Source organism: Candoia aspera, chromosome 2 (genome assembly GCF_035149785.1).
Source record: "Candoia aspera isolate rCanAsp1 chromosome 2, rCanAsp1.hap2, whole genome shotgun sequence".
In the NCBI taxonomy this organism is placed as follows: Eukaryota; Metazoa; Chordata; class Lepidosauria; order Squamata; family Boidae; genus Candoia; species Candoia aspera.
Genome location: NC_086154.1, coordinates 78322276 through 78337572, shown reverse-complemented (window position 1 = coordinate 78337572; position 15297 = coordinate 78322276). Strand labels below are relative to the sequence as shown.

The 15297-nt window shown below is 39.4% G+C and overlaps 2 protein-coding genes across 3 annotated transcripts in view; one reads left to right on the top strand and one right to left on the bottom strand.

The window, feature by feature from the left end:
* SAR1B (secretion associated Ras related GTPase 1B) overlaps positions 1-3215 on the bottom strand; it is a 28830-nt gene extending 25615 nt beyond the window's left edge. Inside the window, exon 1 of the mRNA XM_063292303.1 lies at positions 3116-3215. The gene's annotated coding sequence lies outside the window, so the exon portion shown is untranslated. The remainder of the gene's footprint in view (positions 1-3115) is intronic.
* Positions 3216-11247: 8032 nt separating this feature from the next.
* The window catches only part of SEC24A (SEC24 homolog A, COPII coat complex component), a 46406-nt gene continuing 42356 nt past the window's right edge, over positions 11248-15297 (top strand). For both annotated transcript variants that reach the window (XM_063292299.1, XM_063292298.1), the window contains exon 1: positions 11248-11429. In XM_063292299.1, the coding sequence (XP_063148369.1) occupies positions 11339-11429 (91 nt within the window). In that variant the 5' untranslated portion in view covers positions 11248-11338. The remainder of the gene's footprint in view (positions 11430-15297) is intronic.

Sequence of the window (15297 nt, the reverse complement as noted above, 5' to 3'; positions counted from 1 at the left end):
CTCTGAGTTATGATCTGGAGATGGATACAAAGAGTGCTGTGGCCTGCAAGAAGAACTAATCAACCAATCCTAAACCAAATAAAGATGGATTATTCCCCTAAGATGATGATCAGCAAGCAGAAACTCACATGTTCTGAGCATATGATGCAAGCAGATAATGGACTAGAAAAGACAACTATGTCTGGCAAGACTGAGGGAAGTAGAGGAAGGAGAAGATAACCCAGATAAAATGGATGGACAGCATTAAAGAGATTACAAATCTGCCTTTGGAATGGCAATGGAATATCTGGAATATCACTGGAACAAATTTAGGTTGCAAGAATTTGTCATGCAGTCACCAGGGGTCAAATCCAATGGTACTTAACTATGGATTTTGGTAACTGACAGAATACAAAATGTATAAAATCAATACTTTTTTTTATATATTTCTTCATTTCTGTGACAATGACAAAAGGATTGTCTCCTTGCCTAAAAAATATGCAAGATGAAAAATATCCAGCCCTAAAGTATTATGTATACAATATGATGAAATTAGTGGACATGTTTTTAAAATCACCCTTCTGGCTTTCCCCTGTACTGAAAGGCCTTACAGTACATATTTTTCATTTTTTATGCTATATGCATAAGCTCATAATTCTTCTAAATATCTTTATCTGAACTTACTACCAGGCTCAGTACTCAATCTACTGATATATCATCAGCACCCATTCATTGCTGATAGACCTACAAAGGGATGGTCAACTAAAATTTGATTACAGACACCAGAGAGTTGAAACATGGTCTGGAGGAACAAATTTGTATTAGGCAATCTTGGATATCCATACCTACTTTGAAATGAGTAACAGAAGCCTTGTTTCGTGAAGTGTCTATCCTGAGTCTAACAGCTGGTGTTGGAAAAACATTTTAGTCATATGTGTTAACAATTCAATAGGTTTGTTTTTTAATAAAATATAAAAGATTTTTGAGCTGAGCAGCCTAGTGATAAGCATGCTTACTAGAAGCAAATGCTTACTAGAAGTATAAAGGAAGGCTAGTTTTCCCAAATAATTGCTTGTCATCTCACATTCCTGAGAATGTAAAAGGAAATGCTTTGAGAAGTACACAGTAATTGTAAGGGAGGCAGGATATGCTAGTCCTGAAATAGAAGATGTTTGACAGGGACAACCTCTTCTTTCCACGAAGACTGTTCCTACAAATGACTCTGGAAAATCAGGATCCTCCATGCTTGAAGAGGAATGTGAGAAGGGTGGGGCTAGCCTGTTGCCTGTACAAGGTTAAATAGTCCTAAGCTTATTCACCTGGAAATAAAAGCCATTGAATTCAATGGTTCCTAGTATATGAAGGTTACCTAGGTCAGTGGTGTTGACAGCCCAGGACTGAGGCCTCTATCAACTTGTTGTTTGCAAAGAGAAGTAAAAACCAAATCAATACCCCAAGGATTTATTCTCTATTTATCCCCATCCAAGTAAATAGGGCTAAACACATCAATTTCTAGCATAGCAGCAGCATATACCATATACCTCTTAGATTTTATACTTATTTATTGCATTTTATATCTGTAATTGTTTTTATAGATGTTAATTGTTATTGTTATAGTCCTGATTTTATTGATTTTATTGTAAACCGCCCAGAGTCCCCCTTTTGGGGGAGATGGGTGGTAGCAAAATTTGAATAAATAAATAAAATATACATACCTGGGAGTAACCGAACTCAATGCAGCCTCTTTTTTTCTGTGTGAAGAGGTGGGTGGGAGTTTGTATGTACAGAATGACTTGTGTGGGTATGTGTGTGTAAATGCAGATAGGGATGCAGATTTTTCCAGCCAATTAATTTTAATCAGTAGCCAGTATTATAATTACTTTTTTCTTTTGTTCTGGAGCTACCCATTTAGAATGTGGCTTTCAACCAGCGCATGTATGTCTCTGTGTGTATGTATGTGTGTATACACACACACAAATGTGTCACATCACATATTTTCTGGGGGTGGGGGGAGTCTCCAGAATTGGTTTGAGGGGGAACTGGCAACCTAGGGTCTGGGGCAAGAAAATGCAAAAGATGATATACTTGCTCATCTAAGCGCTACCCCAAAACTGCTTAAAACACAGTTCCTTTGTACTAGCTTTCCTTGAGCCAAGAAGCAATTCTAGTTTTCAAACAACTCGTGTTCCTCTCAAGGGTATCTGTTGTTTGCTTCATAGCAGTGGAAGCTCATGAGTATTAAGCTTATTGCTGAATAATTGTCAGCCAGAAGAAATTGCTGACAGGCATTTTAAAGTATGCTTTCAATGAGGATGTGCACACACATTGGCCCATTTTGGTAGGTTGTCTTTCACCACCTTCAAATGTGAGTGTTCCATGAGGGCTCTGAGCAAATCACTTCGAAGTTTTTCATCTCTAAATGGACTTTACAGCTGCCTACCTCGCCTGGCTGTTTGTAAGATGAACCAGAACAGACAGAAACTGACAAGCATTTAGCACACAATCTGTACCATAATAGTGACTCATAATGAGAGATGGATATGTGCCATCACAGAGGTCAAATCCCCAACCTAGTTTCACCTTTGATCTCTTTGTATTGACTCACCCTGTGACAACCGGGCAACTCACTTAATCTCTAGCTTCCTTCCTATAATAGGGTGCTCGTTTACCTATGGACAAACCTATTACCTATTTACCTAAAGACAAACTGAATATTCATGGGGCTACATAGGTATTCCACTTTTACACACACACATACACACACACACTGTCTTGCACAGCACAAAATAAAGTGCTACTGTAATGGTGGTGGGGAGAGTTATGGAGATAAACTGACAACGGGGGAAAATTCAGGGGACGTGAAAGAAAAAGAACGCATTGTTTTTGGCGAGGGGGCAACCAATCGAAGGAAACGAGATACAAGTCAAGGTAGCGGCCAAGACGAAAGCTAGAAAGACGAGGAATGCGTGCAAGCGAAACAGATGCTGGGGAGGGGGCGGGGGGCGGAATGGATAATACAGAGAGAGATCGAGAGTAGGTTCAGAGGGATCAAGAGAAGAGAAGCAAATCTAGAAGGGCCCCCCAGCCCATTGCCAATCGCTTCCTAGCCGAGCCGAGCCGAGCCAGCGCCACTCACCCGCTGAGCAGAGCCTGAGATTCGCACCCCCTCATCCACAGCTCCCGACACAGCAGCCTGAAGGCCTCCCCTCTCCTCTGTTCTCTCTGCCTCTCCTCCGCTCCGCCCCTACGCGGCTCCTTCCTTCCGGGCCGTGTTGGCCGACCGGCCATCCGGCTCACGCCTGCAATCCAGCGCACGCAGCGGAGTTGAATCCTTCCCCCCACCCCGCGGGGGAGTCCAGTGGGTCGACCTCCAGGGTTTGCCCCTCACGGCTGAAATGGAAAGGGCTGGACGCACAAATTACTCTCGAAACCTAACCCGCCCGCCGCCTGCACATGTTCCAAAGTTTCAGAAAGGACGTCTGGAAATTCAATCTATTGAACACGGGGTCAGCGCTTTAGACCTTCGAGAGCACTAGATAAGTAGATCTGAGGAACGAAATAGATACAGTTCTGTAGGTAACCTAGTAAAGCAGCGAAGCTACTTCCAGGCGACGCTACCTATGAACATTTATCTATCTTTTTCTGCCCTTACTGTTTTCTAAGAAACAAAAATGAAATGGGAAAGAGGTATATGACAATTGATTAATAAACGCTTTAAATGGAAACATCTTAATGCCTGTATGGGGAAGAGTAAATCGGTTGCAGCAAAAATAGCTATGTATTGTGGGACCTTAAAAGCTTATTTATTAAATTTATATCCTGCCTTTCACTCAGAAGTTCAAAGTGGCATGCATTGCACTCCCACCTGTTTTTTTCTGATAACAGGCACCCTTTGAAGTAGGTTGGGCTGAGAGAGGACGCCTGGTCCATAGTTGCCTGTGACCTTCTATGGCGGAGGGTGCATTAGAACCCAGGTCTCCCTGCTCTGAGTTCAACATCTTAACCACTAAACCACACCGACTCACTAAATGTTTTTGTGTCTCCATTTTATAGACTTAATAGAATCACAAGTTTAGAAGGGACTTGAAGTCTTCTAATCTAACCCTCTGCCCAGAGCAGGAATCCTCTGACCATCCCAGGCTCTCCAAGCTTTATTTGAAAACCTGCAGTGATGGAGCCCCCACAACTCAAGGAGGTTGGCTATTCCACTTCTTAATAGCTCTCTCAGTCAGGAAATTCTTCCTTATTTCAAGTTTGCATCTCCCTCTGCAAAGCCTCCACCCATTGTTTCTTGTCATGCTCACAGGAGCATCTTATGTGGAATCTTATGTCACCATTAATTTCATTGCCTGCTGAATAAAAACCTGTCTTGTAGAACTTCAGCTCTGACTGTAAAACATCTAAGGTAATTGAAGTCAGCTCCATCACCAGTACAGATTTGCTTAGCAGGGACACTGTTCAACCAATGTGTCCCAGAAGGTGGGCCTTCTCTGCTATGGCACCTACCGTATGGAACATCCCCCCCACCAAGCAAAGTTAGCTCCATCCCTATTAATGTTCCGGAAGTCCCTCAAAACCTGGTTATGTCATCAGGGCTGAGGGTCCCAGGGGACCGGTGAGATCTTGAGGTAGCTCCATTACTGTGGCTGACATTTATTTTCTCTTGTTTTTTAAATTTTTAATAATAATTGTTTTTATATATTTATTGTTTTAATTAATTGTTGTATGCCACCCATAGTCACTTTTTGTGAGGTGGGTAGAGATATATACTGTGTGTACATATATATAGAGAGAGGGAGAGAGTGTGTTGAACACTTAATCCCAAACAGAAGTTCAAAAATCTAGAAGGAAATACATTAGATTTCAAGTAAATTTACCAAATGCTTTTAAAATAATAATTTTAATAGTTTTAAAAAAGAATTATGGTGCAAGAACAATTTCCATCTATCAGCATTTCTTTTTGCAATGTTAAACATTCCTATGGAAGTTATATAGAGGCAAAGTAAAGGGCACTGTGACCTGTTTAAAAATGCAATATTTCAGTATATAAAAGCCCAATTTATATAACATTGGAAATCATAAAGTGTAAATTTAAGATGTAACTTATTTATGCAGTTTTAAACCTTGCACTGGTTTTCTGAGCTTGAAACAACACATGTGTAAATACAAATTTAGATGAGATGATTTTTCTAATTAATTGAAGTTTTCAATTTCTGTTTCCTTAGCATCACTGTCACAGAACGCTAGTTTATACCTCATAAAATGTGTAATTTCACACTCTATTACAGAATCATAGAATCAAAGGATTGGGAATGGACCTTCCAGAACATTTAATCCAAAACCCTACTGCAATTTATACAACTAATTTCATAATATATTTGGTAGAGTTGTAATATTGTTATCCCAAATACATTTCAATTGGTCACCACTCTGCTTTTTTTCAACTAGGAATCCTATATATATTTTCACAAAATTAAGTATTACTATATTCAGTAGGACTTATTCCTAAGACAATGTTTTTATGAATTGCAGCCTTAGTTTGCTTTAAAAAACCACTTTAGTAAATCTGTTAGATCTAATATTGACTAGTCCTCAAAGCCTATTAAATAATACATTTACAAGAGCAGATGTATGTTGTTCAACCACCTTTACAGCCACCTGAATATTAAAGCAATATAAAATATATATTGCTTAGGTACAGACACATTTGGATTCAACATATTGAAAAATATAAAAACATTTAATAAATTCTCCCCAAATAGCTCCTGGAGCTTTATTTATTTATTGTAATTTTTAAACTGCCCAGTAGCTGAAGCTCTCTGAGTAGGTTACAGTAAAGTATACTAAAATACATTCTGAATAAAAACATATGTAATAAATAAAATGCAAAAGGTAAACACCATAAAAATTAGGCAGCAGCAATGTGGTCATTCATACTCTAAAACAATATGAATTAAAATATAATTAAGAACCAATTAAAAAGCCTAGGAAAATAGAAGGGTCTACACCTGATGCCAAAATGTGGATGCCAGTCAAGTCTTTCTGGGGAGAGAATTCCATTAATGGGGTTCCACCACAAAAAAAAGCTCTCCTAATGTTATTAGTATAACTTTAATCATATGGCAAGCACCTTCAACAGCATCAATTATTCTGAAAATGTTGACTATAACTATGACATTGTGACTCTGATACATGTAATATGGAAGCTCAAGTTTTCTGCAGTAAAGGACAGTTCTATAGACTGATCCAGAAAAATAATATTGTAAATTCCATGTGTCCTTCAGGAACATTATGTCATTTAAAACCCAGCTTTGCAATTGTGTTTGCAATAGCAAGGGAAAATTGATAATCACTGTCAATATTGGTGTATTATAAGTTTTTGCAGAGCTGCAAAAGTAGCCTTCATTGGCACATCAGAAACAGTTACTAGTGAAAACAAGTCTACTCTTACTGTATAAAAGGATGAATAGCAGTTACAATGTCTACATTTTATGGAGTATCAGCAGCAGGAAAATCAGATGAAGTTTGTCCAGGACCTACAACTAGTTCTGCAGTGCTTGCATTTATCTGAAAAGCAGATGATTTCCCCCAAAATCATTTACTTTTTAAATGGAAAAGTATTTGATTAGCTGAGGATACGTTAAAAGATGTGTTAAACCCCCAAAGGAGCAGTATAGACCCAAGCTGCTTAGTTATTGGCTAATGATTTATATATAGCAATTCCAAATCGTGGAGGGAAGGAAAGCTGACAAATTTTCAAAAGTTGCTGACATTGCTTGCAGCTTGTGCCAGTTTCTTACCTTGTGATTCTGCTTTCAGAATAATTTCTCTAAACAGTTCTCTAATTAGCTACAGTATGAGAAAAATCACAAGGGCTCAGAGTTTGAGGGTGTTTCTCATCAAAGCTTTTGTTGCACAAATACTCTTTCATTTATTAAAATGTAAGCACATCTACTTAGCATCACCTTTCACTTGTAAGTTGATAACTCTTTTTCTATTATTTCTTCCTTTCTTTCCATGGTAAATTCATCAAGGAGGGAAATACTCCTCTTCAGTGACTTTGATTAGTAAGCTGAAATATTGACCTGTGATTAACACATTGCATTCAACCTTTGCTTCATTTGGTCTTTCTTAGAATGGTGTGGATTGAACCACTGTGGTTTGCAAACTGTGGCTTATGGTTTAATTTATTATGCGAGTCAGGCAGGTATATATATATACAGTATATTTTAATATACAGCAAGATTTAAGAGACCATGGATTAGTACAATATGTGAATCCAATGCCTTGATTCTAATTAATTTTTGAGCGCCAGGCTCATCAAGATCTAGAGTTCTTGGATGTATTTCTTAGTATTGTGAGCTTACAGTTGTTTATGTTATATAACCCTATAGAGAGAGAGGTATACACACACACACATGTATCTGTTAAATTTAGTAAAGTTTACTGTCCTGTATGATTGAAGTTATAAGATAAAATCCTGAGCTTGAGTTCTGCTGGCTGAGAGATTAAAGAATTTGATGACAGTTACACTAAGCTGTCACCATTAAACTGTATTTCCACTGAAAATATATGTGAAAATATCTTAGAACAGCTGAAATGGGGCATAGTCTTGGGGAGAACATCAGTATCCCAAAGAAGCAAAATGATGCTCTATCTTATCTTCTATCCACTTACACTTCAGTCAACAACAGCTCCAGATGGAGTCTGGAATAGAAAAGATGGACAAAAAGCCACAAACCATTGTTGCCACATCCATGTCACCACAACAAAACATAGGTAACAGAGCACTCCACACCATTTTTTTTTTTTTTGCCTTCGAGTCAGTATTTGACTCCTGGCAATTATCTGGACTAGTCCCTGAAGTTTTCTTGCCAAGTTTTTTTTTTTGTTTTTTTGGAAGTGGTTTGCCCTTGCCTCCTTCCTGGGGCTGAGAGAGAGTGACTGGCCCAAAGTCACCCAGCTGGCTTTGTGCCTAAGGCAGGACTAGAATCAGGGTCTCCCGGTTTCTGTCCTGGTGCCTTAATCACTAACCAAACTGGCTCTCTATTCCACACCATTCATTAACACAACAGAGACCATAACTCAGATGGTAGGCAGTTATACATCTCTCACCTTGTATCATGCACCTTCCAAAGGTATAGAATTCATTCAACACTCTCTGTGTGGGTCAGTAGGAGACCCATCAACAGTGTTAATTAGGAACAATCACTGGGATGCTCCTAGACTCCTGTCAGGTTGTTATATCTACCGACTGCAGATGGGTGTCTCTATCCCAACCCCTACAAGCTTTTTGCTACTAGGGAGTGGTAGATAGGATGGAATTCTTTCTTCCACCATAGTAAATCCTGGCTTCAGAATAGGACACGTGAGGATAAGCGAGGGCAGATGAAAGAGCTATTTGATGAACTCAGGAACAATGATTCTCCCTCTGTTCATTCAGTTTATCTGGCCCGTAAAAGGAGGATTGTAGAATGGGCATTGTTGCCAGCATGTAAAGCAGGCAGGCAGAGAATTGGGAGAGAGAAGATGATAAGTCTAAGTATTTGACTTGCCAGTATTACCCAGAAGGTCTGGCCTGACAAGCAGCATGGTCAGGATTGTCACGTTGGTTACTTAGATTGCTTCAGAACAATTGGTTGACTATGGTAGGATGAATAAGGAACTTCTCTATACTATTTGAAGTATAGGCCTGATTTTGTATTTATTTCTTCAATTTTTATGAGGGCCCACTCAATAAGCAACTCTGGATGGTTTTCAGATGGTTAAAAAAAATCACAGTACAATTTAAGTCAGTAAGACACAGTGCTGGTGGCAAATAACTCCCATAGCACACAGGCTCATGTAACATCATGACCCAGTGCCTGGGGGAAGAACCAGTTTTTTATGGATTTCCTGAAGGTGAGCAGGTTGGGACCATCTGAATTGTGAGAGGTATGTTGTTCCACAAGGCAGATGTGTGAAAGAGAAGGCATGCTTCACCTCCTGGGTCCCATGAGATGGTATTGTAGTAGAGGTCTTGTCTCTAGCAAGAATGGCTTCTTCTCCCAGTACCTAAAAAGCTAATGGGGCTATATTTACACTTTCTTCCTGCTGAAGTTAAAAATTTGGTGTCTTTCTTCTTGATGCTCTGTTGAAAACAGCAGCCATTGGTGTCTTCGATGAGCATATGGTGAGGATGTGGCACTATCAGTGAATCTTTTCATGTACTGGCACATTTGATGGGAGTCTAATGGTGTTTCTAGGGATGGTGTGGTCATGTGGGGTTTTTTTTAGATTTTTTTTATCCAACTTTAATATTTTTATAAATAACTCAAGGCAGGGAACATACCTAATACTCCTTCCTCCTCCTATTTTCCCCACAACAGCAGCCCTGTGAGTTGAGTTAGGCTGAGAGAGAGGGACTAGCCCAAAGTCACCAAGCCAGCTTGAAAGTCCATAGTCTTCTGGTCTCTAGCCTGGTGCCTTAACCACTAGACCAAACTGGCTCATATTTTCTAGTTGTGCTCCCCACCCTGTTCTCAGGATAAGCAAATTTAGATATGATGGACATTGTGCTGCAGTAGACATATCTCACTCCTGTTCCCAAAACACAAACCTCATACATACTGTTGTTTGGCCACAGGATGCTCCATCCGTGTATTTATTTATTAACCACATTTCTATCCCGCTGCAATCCAGAGAGTTCTTTGTTGGTCATTACAAAAGGAATTGTCTGTCTTGTTTAGAATACTCATTTGACATACCAATCCCTTTAAATCTTAACCAACTTCAGTAGGTTTAAGGTAATCTAACTGGATTGTGGCCAGAATGTGAAGATAATTATTAAGTGGTTTTTTTTCGGTAAAAGCATCATATTATCTGGGTGCAATTTAATGCAACAACTGGGCTCTGAAACACAGTATTCAAGGAGAATCATTTCAGTAAATCATAGTTTACCATCTTAAAATCGATGGCTGGCGGCCACATGGGCAACCAAAACAGAGATGGCAAGAGACCATCAATAAAGACATGCAAATTGAGGGTCTGCGCCCTGAGGATGCAGACGATCGGGCGAAGTGGCATTTCAGGATCTGAAAAGCAGACCGTGCGACAATGGGAAAATGCTAGGAAGAAGAAGAAGAGGAAGAGGAAGAGGAAGAGGAAGAAGAAGAAGAAGAAGAAGAAGAAGAAGAAGAAGAAGAAGAAGAAGATCTAGGAGATGAATTTTTGCAAAGTACACAGTGCCAAAAAGGTCGCTTTGATTTTCCCCATTAATTTTTTTCCCCAGTAGAACCATTAAGCCATCATTTTTTTAAAATCATGCTGTTTGGATTAAAAGTATCAAACTTTTCTGGAATTTTTGAATTTCTTTCCAGAAAAAAGGACCATTCTTTTATCTTTTCAAATACATGCCTTAGAAGTTGTCACCTAGCTGACATTGACTGAAATGTAGAGGGTTCTGTGGGGCAAGGGAGGGGAAGAAAGTTGAAAGCAGGGTTGTGGTGTTGCGAAACAAGCCCTTCCCTTTTGTATGTACGTAAGAGGTGGAACTTGTACTGCAACACAGTACAAGCTTCTGCAGATGCCACTGCTGATGTCAAAAAACTAAACCACATCAGCTCTGCTGAGGTGGAAGAAGTCTAAGAAATGCCATGGTCGCAGCATAAACTACACTGGAAAGCTGAAAAATCATCCTAGATGATGCAAGGGCAAACTGCTTTTGTACTGTTGCCAAAAAACCCTACACCGACCTGCCTATGAAACCACCAGGAGTCAGGAGTGTGGTTTTACTTTAGATAACTGTCCTTAATGAAATCTTTTCCTTTTACACATTTGCAGCAGATGAACTGTGTGTGCCTGCCTATATCGTACATATATCGTAACACTTTATGCATTTGACTGCAGTCACCAAACTTTACACCATACTAAATCTCAAAGGTGCCACAAACTCCGGGTTAGCTGACTTCAGGATTGAAGAAAAGTCACTCTCCATATGCTAGAAGACACACTATTTACACATTAATACTTCCGAGCAGCTATGGATCGGTTTTTCTCTAAAATTAGGCTCTGATCCGGGTGAGCCTAGATAGAACTGAATTCTGTCAGTTCAACGATTTTAAAATAAACTCAGCCAATGACGACGTCCCCAGGATAGTACCCCTTTAAAGCTCTACCGCGCCTCCAAGGCCACCGTTTTTCAACCCTAAGCCCCACCTATGGATACGGGTGTCTCCATTCCGGAAGTGCCACGTGTACCGAGTGCGCCTGCGCGGCCTCGCTTACTTTCTTCCGGTGTGGAGAGCCGGGCCTCCCCTTCTGGGCTTGGCGCTGGGGCAAGAATCACAGACGCCTGCATAGAAATCCTCTCGCTGCCGCTATGGCCCAGCCGGGAAGGCCCGCGTATAGTAGCCCGAATAGAGCTGGGCAGCCACCACCGCCGCCGCCGCAGCAGCAGCCGTATAGCAATGGTGAGTGAGGCCGGCCGCACACGGGTGATGTTAGGGGCCACTGGCCCGCCGCGCTGTGTAAAGGACTTGAACCTTGTGTGTGTCAGTGGCTGCTCTCGGCGAGGCGTGGCAGTGACGCCACGCCGCTGGGGGATAGCACGGCCGGGAGCGCGGAGGATCTGTGTGCGTGGCGGCGAATGCCGACCCTCGGTTGTCGCCTCTCGCTGGCCTGAGCGGCTGTTCAAGAAGTCGACGGGCTTTTTGCTAGGCGGGTTCCCTCGCTTCCATCCTAAGGCCTTGCTTTCCCTTCCCGATTGCACCCGTGAGTGGAAGGCGCTGAGTAATAGGGAGGGCCTGGGAGAAGAAGTAGCAGCAGCAGCACTTGTAGATCCTATGGAGGACTTTCTTACCATTCTTGGGGGCACCGTAGTGACTGACGCTCTCTGTAAGGTAGATGAACCACTGGTGATACTCGTAAAAATGAAATGCGTGCCGCTTGAGAGTATTCCCAGAATTCAATACAAAGACACGGGAAGCAGTTCCCAGAGGGAGAAGTATGTTAATCTGGGTAGCAGAATATATGGCGGTACCTGCAAAGTTAACAAATCATTGCGGCCCAAGTTTTGGGGCGTATAACCTACTGACTATGCGAGAAAGTGTATGTCTTTTTAAAATATGAGTGGTTTAAAATGCCACGAAAGTCTCCAATGTTTCTGTTCTGTACAGTTAATTGGTCAATTACCCTTTTGAGACAGCTTCCCAGCTGAGCATTCTTCAGGGAAAATACCCTAGTTATAAAAAGAAAGCACTGTTGTGAAGAGACATACATATGGAATGGATGCTGCTTTCTTTCTGTGATCAGTGGGTGTAAAGAATGCAGTGAATAATAATCAGAACCTCCTGGTTTAAAATGTTCATTACACTAGTATAATCAAAAGAACTCTCATCTGAGTAGTTGCTTAATAATAATAATAATAATAATTATTATTATTATTTTTATTATTCCTCCTCCTCAGAACCCAAACTGTCATCTGAGACTGGTTGGGGAACTGTATAAACTGTGCTTCATTTGTGTCCATACCTGTGTATTTCTCTGGTAATAGCTAATCTTTAGCTCTGGTTCACTGTGCAGTTATGTAGTTGGATGTTAACAGCGATTTGTATTATCTGTTTTTTTAAGATTGTAGGTCTAGGAAGAGAACCAAGAAGTTATGTTAGTACCTACAGGAGTTGTGAAAATGGATAGAATTTTGTTTTTTAAAAGGTTGAAACTAGATGATAATCCATGGTTCCATAAATTGTGGTTCTACAGTATACAACTTTGTCCTTCCCCCTTTACTACACCAGTTTGGAGTTAATTATCATGGCTTACATTATGCAAGAGTTTCCTATTACATCTGAACTGTGGAATTCTAAATCAATATGAGTATCCTGAATTATAAACTGATAGTAACACAAAGTTAGCCAGGAATGACATGATAAATCTTTAGCTTAATGCAACGGGGTCTTGTGCTGAAGCTAGTGGGCAGCAAGTGGAGATGTAGGAAGAATACAAGCCAATGGTACTGTTTATAGTGTTACAAATTGTGATTTAGGAAGACTAGCATTTGGCCTTTAGATTCTTGGTATCTTGCAAATCAATCAAGACTCACATATAGGTATGGCGTGTGATTTTTAAACAATACGTTTGGTCTTGATGAAAATGCAAATCATAAATCTTTAGTTGAAACAATTTTAAACTTGTATAGGTCTCAGATATTTTAGTTTGTGTGGTATAATGATTTTACAGCATTGGAGGATCTTGAAATTTGTACTCCAAAGTGTTTTAAAGATCCTCAATTAAAATAGCTACTTTAGAAATAATTCTTTATAATTATAACTTTGATATTTTTCAGCTCATAAGGTATCCTGGGTAATCTGAATCTCTTGCACAGAATTCTGAATGTGGTTTGTGGCTTACCAAAATCACGTGCAGCTTCTGTAGCATAAAGGCACTCATTCTGAATAAATTGCAGTTTGAAATAGAACAAAATACATACAGAAGATACTAGGTGACCAGTTGATATAAGAATGCACTGTAATTCTGAATTAAGGAATTTAACTTAGCTCTTATAGATTCCACCTGTTTTTACAATCAGGAGAAGCCTAAACAGGAAACATGTTTGTCTTATGCGAGACTTAATAATTGACCATGATTCTCTGTTTCAGTCTTGCCTATTCTTGCCTTACCCTTCTGCTTTTTCAACCCAGTAGAAGAGTGGCAGCATTCATTTTCTGTTTGAAAATCTGATTTCACTAATACTATTTAAAGGAATCACACTTCTGTAACTTCATAAAACTGAAAACAAGACCTGATGTCCTACAAGAAAATGAAGAGGAAATGGAATTAGGATTTGTATGTTGCAGAAATCCCAATCTGTGATCTTCTGCACATCAGAGAAAAATTTAAGTCATGTTATTATTGCTGTTTTCCCCAGTTCCTGATGTTGAATATTGGTTTGGAAAACTAAAGTGGTATAAAGAGTCATGACTAGAATTCCAATTTGCTTCTGAGGTAATAGGAAGAATTTATGTTCACAGTGCCCTGCCATTATTAGCCATTTTCTATGTGGAGAAATGGGTTTTGATCCTGAAAATTCTGTGGGAATTATGTATAGAATGATGGGAGTGTTTAAGCTTTTACACTTCCATCAAAGGAGATGTCCTCTAGACTTGTTACATAATTTGATGCTGTATTTAGTTATAAGCACATCTTAGGATCTCATGCTTGAATTTGTGCAGCGTGACCAGTATCCATCCCTCCACCTAGGGTACTTGTAATTGTGATTTGCCACAGTTTTGAAAAACTAGAAACTTTCTTGTGGTGCCCGTGCTTAGCAATTTCAGTTAGATATGCCTCTTTGTATTTTAAATCTATTTCTAGTAAAAAAAATTCCTTATAGGTCCTATTGAATTTAAATTTGCTCATACTATACTTATTCTATATGTTCTTATTTTGGTTGATTTAATTCTAATGGCTTCTGGTGAGATGAATTTGATTATATTGGGATATAAATCCATAGTTAGAAAGACTGAGTTTAATTAAATCACAATTTATTCACAAAAATATAATAGTTTCTAATAAAATTATATTCTTTTTTGATACAACTTCGAATGAATGGTCTTAAGAATTCTGCGAGAGGTAGGTATAATTTTAGAAGGTGTATATTTAGTAAAAAAAAAAAATCAGATTTAGAATAAAATGATTTGGCTTCTTACCCACAGTATAGGAACTTCATTAAAGCATTCCCAAATGTGGTTTTATTAATGGTCTGATATTAATTTTTACTAAATATATCTTTGGATAAGAAACTTATTCCTCAAAGCCTTGAGACTGCAGCAGCATGTTCTGTTCCCATTTTGTTTCATTTTGTATTCTGTTCTCCATTCTTTGCATAGATTCTTTCTTCTTGCAGAAATTATTCTCTTATCGCATATTCTCTATTCATTAACTTTCCTAGTCTGCGCTTTTATAGAGAAATCAGTTAACAAGCCTGTTGATATTTCTCACTCCCATATTAGAAAGTAAAGTAGAATATATAAGATGTTCATCATTATATCTTTATGTTAATTTTTAAGAAAACTTGTACAATCTAATTTTAAACTTGAGTTTTTAATTTAAATTGTTTTTAATCATTTTTATCCCTCAGCGTTCATCATTTCCCTTGGCTGCCGTGTTTGCTATGCGGTGACAGTTGTGGCTGTTATTGTTATTGGAGCTAGGTGTGCGGTGAATGGTTCTTGCATGGAGAGTAATAGAGCCACAGGCTTGCAGGGCAAACTTCGTTGCAATGGGAAAGCACTGAAAGTCTGGGTGGGGGGACAGGGTCCCTCTGTTCTACCAGAGCTG